The sequence below is a fragment of the Bubalus kerabau genome, chromosome 15 (genome assembly GCF_029407905.1).
Source record: "Bubalus kerabau isolate K-KA32 ecotype Philippines breed swamp buffalo chromosome 15, PCC_UOA_SB_1v2, whole genome shotgun sequence".
NCBI classification, from domain to species: Eukaryota; Metazoa; Chordata; class Mammalia; order Artiodactyla; family Bovidae; genus Bubalus; species Bubalus kerabau.
In genome coordinates, this window is record NC_073638.1 from 31474158 (window position 1) to 31488447 (window position 14290).

The 14290-nt window shown below is 50.3% G+C and overlaps 1 protein-coding gene across 1 annotated transcript in view; it reads left to right on the forward strand.

Moving 5' to 3' along the window:
- Positions 1-14290, forward strand: part of GRIK4 (glutamate ionotropic receptor kainate type subunit 4) — a 341407-nt gene that overhangs the window by 225084 nt on the left and 102033 nt on the right. Inside the window, exons 8-9 of the mRNA XM_055548398.1 lie at positions 1943-2095; positions 2981-3085. Of these exons, the coding sequence (XP_055404373.1) occupies positions 1943-2095; positions 2981-3085 (258 nt within the window). The remainder of the gene's footprint in view (positions 1-1942; positions 2096-2980; positions 3086-14290) is intronic.

Genomic DNA, 14290 nt, shown 5'->3' on the forward strand with positions numbered 1-14290 from the left:
GGAGTGTGTCTCCCTCTCTTCCTCATCTTCCCTGTTGGGCCCATGATGTTCCAGGTGGAGCTTGTTGGAATGGGGGCCCAGTTCCAAGGGCACAGAGAGGGAATGGCTGTACAGAAGGGTGACCACCAAAAAAAAAAAAAAAAAGCGCTCAGTGCTGCCCCCACCAGGCCGTGCCTGCCTGGCGGCTGCCAGCAAACCACAACCACGCTTCCCGCCTGAGCAGAAGACAGTCTTGAACGAAGACACATCCCTGCTAATTTCATATGCCACTCCTATTCATCACGCAGCAAAGAACAAAAATCGTAGAAAATCATTAAAATTACAGATGGCTAGATTAAGTAATTAGAATTTGGGCTAAAGCAGCTGTTTGTAATTAAGTGTTTATTTCATTGAATAAAACCCAGATTGTAAGAACTATTCCATGAAATTTTAATGGTTCCTGTCCTGGAATTGTGCTGGGGATCAGAGTTTAAGCGACAGAAGTTCAGAGACAAACGGACACCCAAGAGAACTCTGGGAATCCGTTGGTCTGAGGGTGTTGGGGAATATAAGGGTTACAGTGGTGTGTTTAAAAGATACTCTTATTTTTATTCCAGTGGATGGAGAAATTCAGCTGCTGTTCCTTGAGTCAGATTGATTCATCTTAATTTATACAGTCTTTCATTCCCCTAAACAATTTACAAACAGCTTCAAAGAAGATAGCAATGAAAAAACAAATGAAAATATAAAAACAAGAGAATCGCGGATGTTTGCCAAGGAACATTTTGAGCCAAGAAAGAGGAGAGGATTTTAAATGAGAATTGAGTCGTTTGGGGGGGGTTAATATTTAGAAGAGACAAGGACAGGAGAAGCAGAGACAGGACCTAGAAACATGCCCACATGGATGGGGAACAGAAGCCACAGAAAGACAGCAAGAGCTCCAAAAGGGAAACAGGATGGAAGATGGAAGGAGCAGGGATGGTGGGCTTTGCAGACCCAGAAGCAGAAACATGGATGGAGCACTAGTTGGGTACCAGGACTTTCCCCACCTGCAGTGCCAAATGCTTTCCAGAGCTAAATCAGTAAATAATAGTAGAGGGAGAAAGCAATTGGGAGATCCAAAAGATGCTTCGGGATGGAGACCTGCAGTGGGATGAGGTCCCCCTGCAGTGGGAAAAGCTGATGAGCCAGAAGTTAGGTAACAGGCTCTCACACCTTCGGAGGTGAAATTGGTGATGGGGGATGGGGTGGGAGGAATAAACTGGAGGAATGTGGATGGAACACAAGGTTTCAGAGAAGCTGCTGGAGGATCCCAGTGAGAGACCTGGGCTGATTGCCAGGAGCCTGGGAGAGAACTGTCTGGTGATAGACGGAGGACCCTTGGAGACTAAGCTGGGAAAAGAAGATGTTCAGGGCTTAGGAGGTTTCAGGAGCTCAAGGCAGCCCAAGCTGGACCGCAGAAAGGACTCATGAAGCCCAGAGCACACTGGGGATACATCACCTGGGTCACCTCTCTGAAGACAAGATACAGATGGAGAGAAGACAGGGACCTTGAGGATGGTCCTTCCATCCTCTTCCTCCTCCTCACCCCCAGCATCCCTTGTTGGAGTTGTAATTACTTAGAAGCACCTGAAGAATCTCGAAGGCCAAATGCCAGAGAATACTGCAGATAAGCACATGCTGATTTCTCAGCATCTGGATCATTTGCTAATGAGGGAGCACCAGCCAAGATGACCGCATCCCAGACGACGTGGGAAGCGGCAACCATGTGGCAGGAAAGAGCTTGGGGCCTGGTGGGAGGATGTGAGAAATGGCGTGGCGAGCTGTGTCTGCAAGTCTCCAGGGAGAGGTGGACCCAGGGCAGACACGCCCTCACTTCTTTGTTTTGCTTTTTCTTCCTCCTCCTTTCTTCCTCCTTTTCCTTTCCCTCCTTTACACCCACCACTTTGTCTCTCTGCCTCAGCTGTCCTCGGCCCTGCTGTTTGATGCCGTCTATGCTGTGGTGACCGCGGTGCAGGAGCTGAACCGCAGCCAGGAGATCGGTGTGAAGCCCCTGTCCTGCGGCTCGGCCCAGATCTGGCAGCACGGCACCAGCCTCATGAACTACCTGCGCATGGTGAGGGGCGGTGGGGACCCTGCGGGCCACGCCCAGCCTGCAAGGGGCAGAGTCTGGGGGGGACACTGTTCAAGGCCCCCCACCTCTAGGCCTCCCCAGTATATCACAGCCATGGGTAAAACAATGATCTGTGGTGATCCCATTCAGGGGAGCATCAGTCCCAGTTGTTTCCTAATCCCTAAAAACCACTGAGAATCCATGGCAAGTTTGTTTGCAGGGCAATGGCTCTTGAGCCTTAGACTGTTAGGCGGTCCCTGGATTCTAGGCTTGGAACTGGGACCCCCTTGGCTCAGACATGGTCCCTGCAAAGCTCTGCACACATGGGGATGGATAATGGCTGCCATGGATGTTGGCCCCTCGGGGAGTTGCAGGCTCAGCACTTCTGGCCTGATGCTAAGTTCCCCCAGAGTTCTCCCAGCTAAGCCACCACTGGTGGGATAGACATGGATTCTAGCCCAGGAAAAAGCCATCTCCATCAGAGAAACCTGGTGCAGAGCAGCTGGGACTTGGCAGCTAGAGTCAGGTCTTCCTGACTTCCTGAAGCTTAGAGATGGGCGAGCAGCTGCCCAAGGAGGATAGATGCTATTCACAGCCAAGGGCGTGGAGGAGGAGCTCCGGGGGATCTGAGCTCAAACTTGCATCTCAGTACCGAGTTGGTTTATGCAGCAGCTGTGAGGTCACTGGGTGTGGGGCAAAAGTCTGAACTGGTTCCAGAGACATCATTTTCATAGTCTCAAGGTCCTGTGGCCAAGAGGTGGACAGGAGAATGGATCTTGATGGCTTCCCCTCTCTTGTGCATCCTTCACTAGAATGGTGGAATGCCTGCTCCAGGCCACATGGAAGGCTGGGCCTATTTGGTGCTGTAACTCACTCTCTCTTGGACAGGTAGAATTGGAAGGTCTCACCGGCCACATTGAATTCAACAGCAAAGGCCAGAGGTCCAACTATGCCTTGAAAATCTTGCAGTTCACAAGGAATGGTTTCCGGCAGGTAAGCCGAGCCTGCTGGCAGATCCCTCCTCCTTGCTCCTGTCTCTGTCCCCAGCCCATTTCTCCTTGGCACTCAGGATGACCTCCTGCTGTCATCCCCAGAGCAGCAGGTGGTGTCCAGTGCAAGGCTTCTCCTCTTCCTGCACCAGGATCAGCCAGTGTGGATCAGGGGTCACAGCCCCAGCAGAACACCAAGAGGGAGGCAACTGTGCTTCATAGTGGGAGAGGGCAGAGAGGGGGGCATTGTATAAGGAGAGAATTCTACCATGTGGATTATTCTGCTTCCTGAATCTCGCCGTAATCCTGGCACCAGTGTTAGTTTCCAGGTGGCTTGCTGGTCACATACGGATCAGATCCCGTCCTGTGGGGTTTGAGGAATCCCTTTAGTGTTCAGTTCTCTCCTGTCAGCTCTTTTCTGACCAACCCACCTCCACCCCCTGCCATGCCAATCACACCCCTCCTCTCCTGGCTGCTCCCTGTCCAACTCAGGGATGCTTCGTCCTCTGGAGCTCCTTTCAACTCGCCCCGCCTCTCTCATCCTCCTGCATTAACCTTCTCACTCTCCTTTCCTCCGATTCTCTTACATCAGAGGAAACAGGGATTCTGGCAGTCACTCCAAGTGCCTCTCTGAAGGGCTCCCAACCTGTCCATCACTCTATTAGGAAATTCTTTATTCTTAGTGTCGCCTTCCTCCAACCTTAGGAAAACATTAGAAGTAGAAAATGATGCACTAATTATAGCAGGAAGCAGACATATTGAAGAGCCTCCTGACTATCAGAGTGGCTAAGGAAACATACCACTGAAGAGGTTGCAGAATCACCTTTCCAGGAGATTAAGAAATCATCATCATCTTCTTCGTCACCAGCACCACTACCATCATCTTCACCACCACCCCCAGCACCGTCGTCCTCATGGTCACCATTGCTACGATCTGCACCATCAGTCTCACCATCTCCATCACCTTCACCACCACCACCGTCTCTACCATTTTCACTACTCCACCATCATCATTGCCATAGGGGTTTTCATTCATGAAACTCTAACCATGAGCCATTTATCGCACAGAATATGTCATTCATATTTTCCCTTTTAATCCCACAAAGTAGTTACTTCTTATTAATCCCCATTTTGCAAGTGAGGAAACTGAGGCTCCAGGAGACAGACTGACTTGATCTTGAACAATGTAGCCATGGCAGCTGGTTTTGAATTCAAGCATTTCTGACTCTAAAGCCCAAGTTCTTAACCATTATGACAAATTATGCATCAGAATCACCTTGGCAATTTGTGGAAAATGCAGATGTTTTGGACTCCACCCCACAAGTGCCTGATTGGGTAGACCTCGTGGAGGACACAGGAACAGACCCCAAAGGTGATCTGGGTGGCACCCTGGGCTGTGCTGGAAGGGCCATCACACCTGCATCCTTCCACTGTGTCTGAGAGACCTTGATTCAGCCTGTCTCACCAGGGCCAGTGGAGTTCCTTCTAGGAGGAAAGCAATTATGCTCAACGACAAGGGCAGATCACCCTCTGGGAAGACAATAAATAAAAGGCAAGAGTCCCAGACTGAGAGAAGCTATGTTAACGACTGCTCTTAGCTCAGGGCTGGAGCACTGTGATCTTGAAGCAGTGACATCAGCAACTGTTTTTCATAACTTCCCAAATGGGCTGGGAGTGAGGTAGGCAGTCAGAAACTAAGGGATGGAGGATCACAGAATGGTCATTTCACGGCTGTCACAGATTGTGAGCCTGTCCTGGGTGTCAGGCACCGGGCTGGGCATGGGGGAAGCAATGGAAAAGATACAGTTCCTGCACTGAGAGAGCCTACAGTCTGGCAAGAGACTGACATGGAAAAAATAAGTGCAATTTCAGGTTATTAAACTCAAATCATGCCCTTGGGCTCATAATTCCCGAACAAAGGAAGCCGCCCATCTGTAGGCAAATTGTCAGGCTGACTTCCTGAGTCCCAGTGGGGGATGTGAAGTAAGGAACGTTTATTCATTTTTTGCAGTATATACATATGGGCTTCCCTCATAGCTCAGTCGGTAAGGAATCTGCCTGCAGTGCAGGAGACCCAGGTTTGATTCCTGGATTGGGAAGATCCCTGGAGAAAAAAATGGCAACCCACTCCACTATTCTTGCCTGGAGAATTCCATGGACAGAGGAGCCCAGTGGGCTATAGTCCATGGAGTCGCAAGAGTCAGACACGACCTAGCTACTAAATCATCACAGATATATATATCTATGCTGCTGCTGCTGCTAAGTCGCTTCAGTCGTGTCCGACTCTGTGCGACCCCATAGACGGCAGCCCACCAGGCTGCCCCATCCCCGGGATTCTCCAGGCAAGAACGCTGGAGTGGGTTGCCATTTCCTTCTCTAATGCATGAAAGTGAAAAGTCAAAGTGAAGTCTCTCAGTCGTGTCCGACTCTTAGCGACCCCATGGACTGCAGCCTACCAGGCTCCTACGTCCATGGGATTTTCCAGATAAGAGTACTGGAGTGGGGTGCCATTGCCTTCTCCAATATATCTATATATACATATATACGTGTATATATGTATATATGTACAAATATACATATTGAGTTCCTGTAATGTGCCAGGCTGTCTTCTAGACAAAGGTTAAAAATGGGCTTAGTGTCTGCTTCCGTGGAGCATGTATTCCAGTAGGGGACAGACAGGAGGCAAACAAATACTATATAATACATCAGTGGAGGTAAGGGCTACAGGAAAAGTAAAACAGGGTCAGGAAAAAGAGGGGATAAGAAAAACTGAAGTTAGGAGAACAATGAGGATGCCAAACCCAGGCTCAGTCCACAGAAAGCCCAGGCTCAGGCTTTGAAAAACTTTCTTTGGCCTTCAGCCCTGCTTCCTAATGCTCCCCAGAAAGAGCCCACTTCTACCAGGCGACACCTGCCGTGGCAGAGTTGGCTGTTGGCCCTGATCCCACCCTCCACTTGAAGAACAGCTCATTAGCCTCAGAGTACCTTTTCACCTTACCTCTGCTTCTCCACCAGCCACCACTCAGGCTGCTTTTCCCAGCTGCCGGGCTGCAGAGCTGCCTGAGTCATTAGGAGACAGCAGCATCTCCAGCCACCGGCACCCACCACTCGACCCCAGCCCAGCCCAGCAAGGGGTTCTGCTCAGAGACGGCTGCTGCCCCATCTTCCACAGCACTTGTGGAGGGTAGGGCTTCTCAAACCCAGGTGTATGCAAGAATGACCCATCATGCTTGCCTTCAAATGTATGTTCCTAAGCCCTGTGCTCAGCCATGTCTGATTCTTTGCGACCCCATGGAGTATAGCCCACCATGGAATTTTCCAAGCAAGAATAACAGAGAGGGTTGCATTTCCTCCTGCAGGGGATCTTCCTGACCCAGGGATTGAACCCCCGTCTCCTGCATTGGCAGGCAGATTCTTTACCACTGTGCCACCTTCTTTACCCACTGAGCCATCAGGGAAGCCCCAGTCCACAGGCTCACCTTTGACAAATACACACTGCAGCCTCTAAGAATAGGCTTGACGCCCCCTGTATCCCACCCTCATCTTTTTTGAGCTAATATTGAATGGAACCTGCTGCAGAAGTGACCATTAAATAGGATGGTATTTTTTTGACCTTCAGCTACCCCAAGGGACACACATCCTTGATTGGACTTATAAAGTGCATCAGAGTAATCCTCTTCTGTTACCCATTTCCCTTCAACAAATCTGGTGACCATCTTGCTGCTTGCCTGTCTGGCTCATGTTCCGTGAGTAGCAGTGAGAACTCTGCAGGATGTATCATGAGCACAGATGTAGCTCTGCAGCTCTGGTCCCCAGGTCCCATCCCAATCACCGACCCGGTCTTCGCCTCTTGACAGGTGTCCTTCCCCTGCTTATTACAGGATGAAGAGATGGTTTAGGGACTGGTAATTAATTGGGCTTCTCTTCCAGGGTAGGAGGAATGTCAGGGGTATGTCAGTATAACTGCTGTACTATTCTCCCAACTCCATCCTCGGTGATGCTGGCAGGGGAGGGGAGAGTGACACAGAGCAGGGAAATAACATCTCTTGAGGACCTGTTTGGTACCACAGACAACACATGGGCACTTTGCACAGGTCACTTCTGATGTGGAGGGCAGCCCTTCAAGGTAGATAAAACTCCCACTTGACAAGTGAGAAAACCGAAGCTCAGGGTTGTGAAGGAACTTGGCCCAAGTCCACAAATAGCAAGGACTCTGGGCGCAGAACTGGAATTCACACTCAGGCTTGTCTGACTCCCAAGTCCATGCTCATGGGTCTCCCACTCCTGCCTTTTCTCACTTTCCTGGAATCCCTAAGCCCCCAAATCAAAACACCTTAACTTGCTGCCACCTGCTCCAAACCAGGACAGCACCTGGCTCCTGGGCACCCGCTGGGCTGGGCTTTCTTTAGTAATGGCCTCTTCTCATTTGGGTTTGGTTTTGTTCTTTCTCTTCCTGTCTGGGCGAGTGACTGTTAAGAGCTGGGTTTGATTATTTAGAAAGCACCACGCAGGGACCCAGTGGGTTGTAATTGGTAAAATGTCTGAACCAAATACCATAGTCCCTGCCAGTGGCTGATTAAGGGATTATTACCATTTAAAAAATAGTCTTTTAGAATTTCAGGGCTTTTTTTTTTTTTACCATTTAAAAAAATTACTGTTTTGATTCTGTTTGGAGAGGGTTTTTCATCTGTGGATCTTCCCTTGGAGGCTGTTTAGGAGAAAATGTTGCCTACAGTGTCCTGAAAGGAACTTTTCCAAACCTGGACGAGGTCTGCTAGCTTCAGCCTCCAGGTTTTGCCTGTATGAGATCTCCTATCTCTATTCCAAATTCTCCCTCCCCATCTTCCAAAAGATCTCCTGGGTGGTATCAGAATAGTATAATCTCCCTGCCTAATTTGTGAGAAATCATATTTGAAAGAGGCAAGGGGAAAAATGAAGCACAGCATCAGCGGGCCCTTAATTTCCTTCATTTTAACTTGGTTTAAAGATCAGAGATTCTGAGCAGGCCCCCAGCGACTTTGTTAGGGCTGGAATAAGATGAGTGCACCTTTCATCTGAGGATCGGAAATGGCTTAACAGGCTCTAATTAAGCCTCTAGGAGATGGAGGGATGAGGCCAGGGAGGTGGGATCAACACTCTTCGATGGGCTCATCGCAACAGGGCACCTCAAGTCTCTCCCTCTGTGCAGTGAAGATGGTAACCCTTCAACGTCTGGCCTGGCTAAACTCAAAGATTACTGAAACTCAATTTGTGTAGCAGTCTGTTCTGCTCGCCTATGGTTAGATAGAAAGCTGACTCTGCTGACATAGTGAGAATGGATACCCTTAACTGGGGTCTGCTACACGGTGAGCTGTGCTGGGTGTTTTGTGTACTTGAAATTTCTCATCCTTTTATCAACCATGCATAAAACTAGTCTCTCCATCTTGCAAGTAAAGAAACTGAGAGAAAATCACGGTCCTCATCCATTCAGCTGTTTTGCTCAGTTGTTCAGTCATGTCCAACTCTTTGCAACACCACGGACTGTCACCCACCTGGCTCCTCTGTCCATGGGATTTCCCAGGCAAGAATACTGAAATGGGTTGTCCTTCCTTTCTCCATGGGATCGTCCTGGACCAGGGATCAAACCTTCATCTCCTGTGTCTCCTGCATTGGCAGGCAGATTCTTTACCACTGAACCACCTGGGAAGCCCCCATCCATTTAGCTGCTGCTGCTGCTAAGTCACTTCAGTCGTGTCCGACTCTGTGCGACCCCATAGACGGCAGCGCACCAGGCTCCCCCATCCCTGGGATTCTCCAGGCAAGAACACTGGAGTGGGTTGCCATTTCCTTCTCCAATTAGCTAGTTAGTTCCAAACTAAAGAGCTGATTCAGGTGTAGCTGTTTTCACGGTCTCTGGTCCTTCTGCTCTGAAGAATGTCCCAGAACAAGCTGGAGGAGACCCTTTAGACCTCTGGTCTGATCTTCCAATTCAATGCAAGAAAGTTCTCCACAGCATCCCTGAGGGAAGCAGCCACACATCCTTTCCTTGAGCACATCCTGGGCTGGGGAGTTCAATGCCTCCCCAGGGACACATTCCAGAAGCTTCCAGGCACAGAGTCAAAACCTGCCTCCTAATCCTGCCCCATCAAGCAGCCCAGAACAATCAGCTTTCTCGCCCTCTCTCTTTTACCAGCTCTTCAAATACTTAAACATAATTTGATTTGATTTCATTCATTCTTTTTTGAAACTTAGCATAAAATTTTTTTTGAGCACCTACTTTGTGTCAAAGGCTGGAAATGTAAGATAAATGAGTCAGAGATACTCATCTTTTAGGAAAGGTAAAAATTAGCAGTCACTGTCCAGTGCTTGAGTTGTCCTGTCCCGCTGACTTTTTCTTTCCCCAAACCGTGGCCCCTAGCCATTCCCAGTGCGACACAGTTGATGAATTTCTCACCATAAATGCCTTTTGGTTTGTCTGGGGCTCTGTTAAAACACGAGACCCGGGACTTCCCTGGTGGTCGAGTGGTTAAGACTTCGTCTTCCAATGCAGGGGGTTCGGGTTCGATCCCTGATCGGGAGGCTAAGGTCCCACATGCCTCATGGCATAAAAACCAGAATATAAAACAACAGAAGGAATATTGTAGCAAATTCAGTAAAGACTTTAAAGTGGGGACCAGGCTCCAGATGAAGCTAAGTGGCACATAGTTGAGAACACCATGGGACTTTCACCTCCCTCACTCAAAACGTTCCATTTTTATTTACCACATGGCAGCCCTTGGAATTAATTAACTACTCCTCTTGCCCCTAGTCACCACTTCCAAAATATACAGAGTTATTTTCACGTGGTTTTTTCATGGAAACCAGTCCTGAGCCACCTTTTTGTGGACCACGGATCCATTTAACTGTGTGTGTGGAGATGGAGATTGGCAGAGACGGCCAGAAGTAGGCAAATAAAAACACCGTGAGTCGGCAGCCATGTTTTGTTTTCCAAAGCTGATACAAACCCAGCTTTCCAAGGGCCTGATTTCCTGGAAGGACTTGAGTGTAGTGCTAACCAGAGGCAGGAGGATGGGCAAGACGGCTTTTGTGAGTCACTCTTACAAACCGAGAATTAGGGATGCAATGTCTTCTAAAAGGTTCAGGGACTCCAGTCTCCAACTTCTCGAAGTCCCTGCAGGTCTCACCAGTTGCTGGGAGTACAGGATGCCTCTCTTTGATCTCCTGTGCTGCCCCTTGCCTGCGGAAGCCCCACCCCCCACCCCGAAACAGGCACATCTGCCGTCTTCCATGGAGTTCTGGGTGGGTGGTCCAGTGTTTGTGAGTCGAGAACGTGCTTCGGCTACATCACTGAGTAGTGTAAAGGCAGCTACACGTTATCGTGGCGCGCACAGCCAGAAGACCAGGAAGTGTCTGTTGCTTTGATGCAACTTAAGCAGACCTGCTGGAGTCTGTCCCCCCTCCAGATCGCTTCTCCCACTTCCAAAGCAAAGAACAATAGTAAATCCCCAAAACACGCTGTCAGATGATGGTCTGTGTTGCCATTGCCTGCACGTGGCCTTGGAGGAACAGTGAGGACGGAGTCATGAACAGGTCCATGGACAGGTCACTCCACCCCCACATCTGTGTTCTGTCCCCCATTCCTCTTTGCATGAGCCTCTGACACAGCTCAGGTCCCACCTGCGCTAATGAGAACAGCCTTTAAGGCTCAGACAGGTCGCCAGTCGGGGAAGCCGCTCAGAGAGCGCAGTGATTGCTACTGTCCAATGTGTTTTCCATCCGAGGAGGGAGTTTATCATAAATATGCAGATCCTTTGAAGCTGCCTCAGTGGGTCCTGGCTCAGCCACGCAGGAATGGGGATTCATTGCTGGAAATCAGCTGCCTCGCTTCCTGCAGGGATGGACCTGACGAGAGCGCTGGCTGGGGTCTGCTTGGCAGGCCATTCCCCACGACTTGGCCTTTGATGAGGAAATTCTGAGGCAGCAGTTCTCCAGAGGAGAGAGAGGAGATAGAGATTGGTGGTTTGGGGGCTGCTTTGAAGGTTCCTGAGAAGTCACTTTTCCCTTTTAATGAAGGGGCTGGGAGAAGGGGAATTGGCGGGAGGTTTAAAACAGGTGTCAGCATCTCCCAGAACTTTATAAATTCTTAGGGTTGGAGGAGACCTGACGGGTTATTAAGTCCAACTTTCCCACTAGAGGAGGCAGGAGGAAACATCAGTCCTCGGCTGAAAACCCCACGGTGGCCCCCGGTTGCTTTCAGGGCAAATGGCAGCTTCACTGCAAGCCTGTCACGGGCTGGGCCCTGCCTGCCAGGAGCCTGCTCTCTGACCAGCCCCCCCACTGCTCCGCTGCCTCGCCCTAGTGATTGCACAACAGACCCGGCTGTCTCACGCCCGCGCCTGCACCCTCAATCCCGTTTCTCACTCGGCTACTCCTGCTGACACCAGAGCTCCGATCACAGAGCCCCTTCTCAGGGAGTCTTTTTTTTAATGAATTAATTAATCTATTAATTTATTTAGTTTTGGCTGCACTGAGTCTTTACTGCTGCCTGCAGGCTTTCTCTAGTTGTGGCAAGTAGGGGCTACTCTGCAGTTGCGGTGTTCGGACTTCTCACTGCGGTGGCGCCTCTTGTTGCGGAGCACAGACTCTCAGCGTGCTGGCTTCAGTAGCTGTGGTGCACCATCCTGGTTGCCCCAAAGCATGTCAGATCTTCCCAGACCAGGGATCGATCTCACATCCCTGCGTTGGCAGGTGGATTCTTAACCACTGGACCGCCAGGGAAGCCCTCAGGGAGTCTCCGGGCACTCCTTTCACCTGCTCCCTGTGGCTGCCTCTTCTGTAGCATGCTTGGACTGCTGTCACTCCAGGTTTGGGGAGGGACAAGCCTCCTTGAGGACTCCATGACTACAGCCGAGGACCACCCAGCTGGGTGTGAGACTCAGCAAGGGCTGGGAAAAAGGATGCATCTGTGAATAAGGGACTAGGGTGTGCGGAGCCCAGGGCTGGGACCTGGGAAGTGTGCAGGGAGCCTGGGGACCTAGGATTTTGTCCAGTGTTCCTCATTTGTTCAAGAGAGATTTCACATGACAAGCTTCCCCATTGGCAGCTGGAATTTGAAAACTGGAGTGGAAGTCCCTCCAATCATTGATATGTTTCTCCCTTTCCATTTGCTTCTGTTCTCTTAACAGCAGTAGTCCTCTTGTTCGTTAGAAGTCTATTAATATTAAGCACCCCCTCCTATGAGGGCATCTGGCGCTCCTGGCCACCCTCACGATGACTGACAGCCAAGGGGCAGATGAGCTGGCTTCGGGAGGGTGTCACCTGAGGGCCTCCTCTCCTCCCACCTCCCTGGCCCACAGACTTCTGGCTCTTCCTCCCAAAGCACAGGGGCTTCCTGCTTATCAGCTTTGATGGAAAAGTCACTGACTGCCGATGCTTATTCACACGTCAACCAGCAAACAAATTAGAGCTACTTGAAATTTCAAACAGGGGGCTGCTTTTGGGCAGAGGAATGGGATTTTAAAGGGCTGTGTTTGAAATCTAGTTCTTGTAATATGCCCGATCACGCATCCTGCCTGAACTCAGCCTGGGGAAGTTTGCCAGTTCTGAGTGACGGCTTCCCGTGCCTCTTCAGCCAGCTCAAGCCAGGGAGAGCTGCTAATTTAGTCTCAGGAAGCAGCCCACATCCCTCAACTCTGATGAGACGCAGAGCAGGCTCCAGGCCAGAGGTGTGGGGAGTGCAGGCAGGTGGGCCAAGGGGAATGGAAAATTCAGGGAGGTGAGAAGGAGCTGTGTTCAGGGTGGCCACTGTAGGATTGTGGAAGTGCTCAGACCGAGTCCGAGCTCTCATAGCTCCCAGCGTTCCATTCCTTGATTGCATCCTCAGTAAAACAGGAATGATGGTCATCATAGTATCTGCTTTATGTGAATCATCAAATTGTGGTGAGAACAGAATGGAATATATTTCATAGATGTGCGTTGAGGATTCTCCTCTATTGTGCACATTTTGGTTCGGGTGTCTTGTGGAGATGTCTACTCCTATATTTCTTTCTCTATGCATGCAGTATTCCTGGGATCTCACTTCTCACCTGCTTCAGAGTAGAACGAGACGAAGCAGGACCAAGCCATATGCTCATATCACTCCTGCAGCAACTCCAGAGTCCTGCAAGAGGGCTGCAAGGGCCAGCCCGTGCCAGCCAGGCTTAGTGGAAATAAATTCTGACAGCTGCCCAGCCCCACCCCTCCCCGCTCCAGGATGGGTTCTCCACAGCCCTCCCCCACCTCCCCCTCTCCTTCCGCTCCCAACGTCTGTCCTTCGTCCACTCCCTCATGCGGTGGTATGAGCAATTCCACTCTGCAGAGTTTTTGAGTGTGTGTGAAAATGAAAACCGGAAGTCACGGCTCTACTCCTGGGAGAATCCCCAAGATGCCTGGGGCCTGTCCAGACAAGAGCTGCTGACACCACTGCCCTCCCCCACCTAAAAGCGCCCCATCTTCCTGGAGCTCCGTGAGGCCCAGCCACACGCCATCTCCCACCCACAGTCTGTGTCTGTCTGGGAGCAGCAATGGACCATCCTCGGTCCATCCCTGAAAGCTTCCTCTGCACTCTTGCCTTCTCAGCCTTCCCCTGACTCCTGGAGGATGGGGCATGATCAGCTTCCTTCAGCCCAGATGCTTCATTAGAACCGTTAGTTCAATTGGCATCTGCCGCTCAGAGCTCAAAGCTGTGTGTTATTAGTACAACTGCTTCCCTGAGGAACTTCTCTACCCGGTGAGTTAACAGATGAAGCCAGGCACTCTCTGTGCCCTGACTGTGTTGTGTTCAGGGCAGTAATTTTCTTGTAAAATGAAAAATCTCAAGCATGCCTGAGCTCTCTGATAAATGCTCTCCTCAGCAGCTAATTTGAAATACCTTCCGTCTTCAGGAGGCGAAAGCGGGCTGTGAAGCTGAGTCTTCCTGTTTACACTCTCTGTCTTGCACCCCATGCTGGTTTGATTGGGCTTCCCTGATGGCTCAAGCAGTAAAGAATCCATCTGCAATGCAAGAGACGTAGGAGACTCCCTGGGTCAGGAAGATCCCCTGGAGAAGAAAATGGCAATCCATTCCGGTATTCTTGCCTGGGAAATCCCATGGACAGAGGAGCCTGAGGAGCTACAGTCCATGGGGTCTCAAAGAGTCGGACATGACTGAGTGTATACTGACATGCTAGTTTGATGGACTTCCAAAATGTTT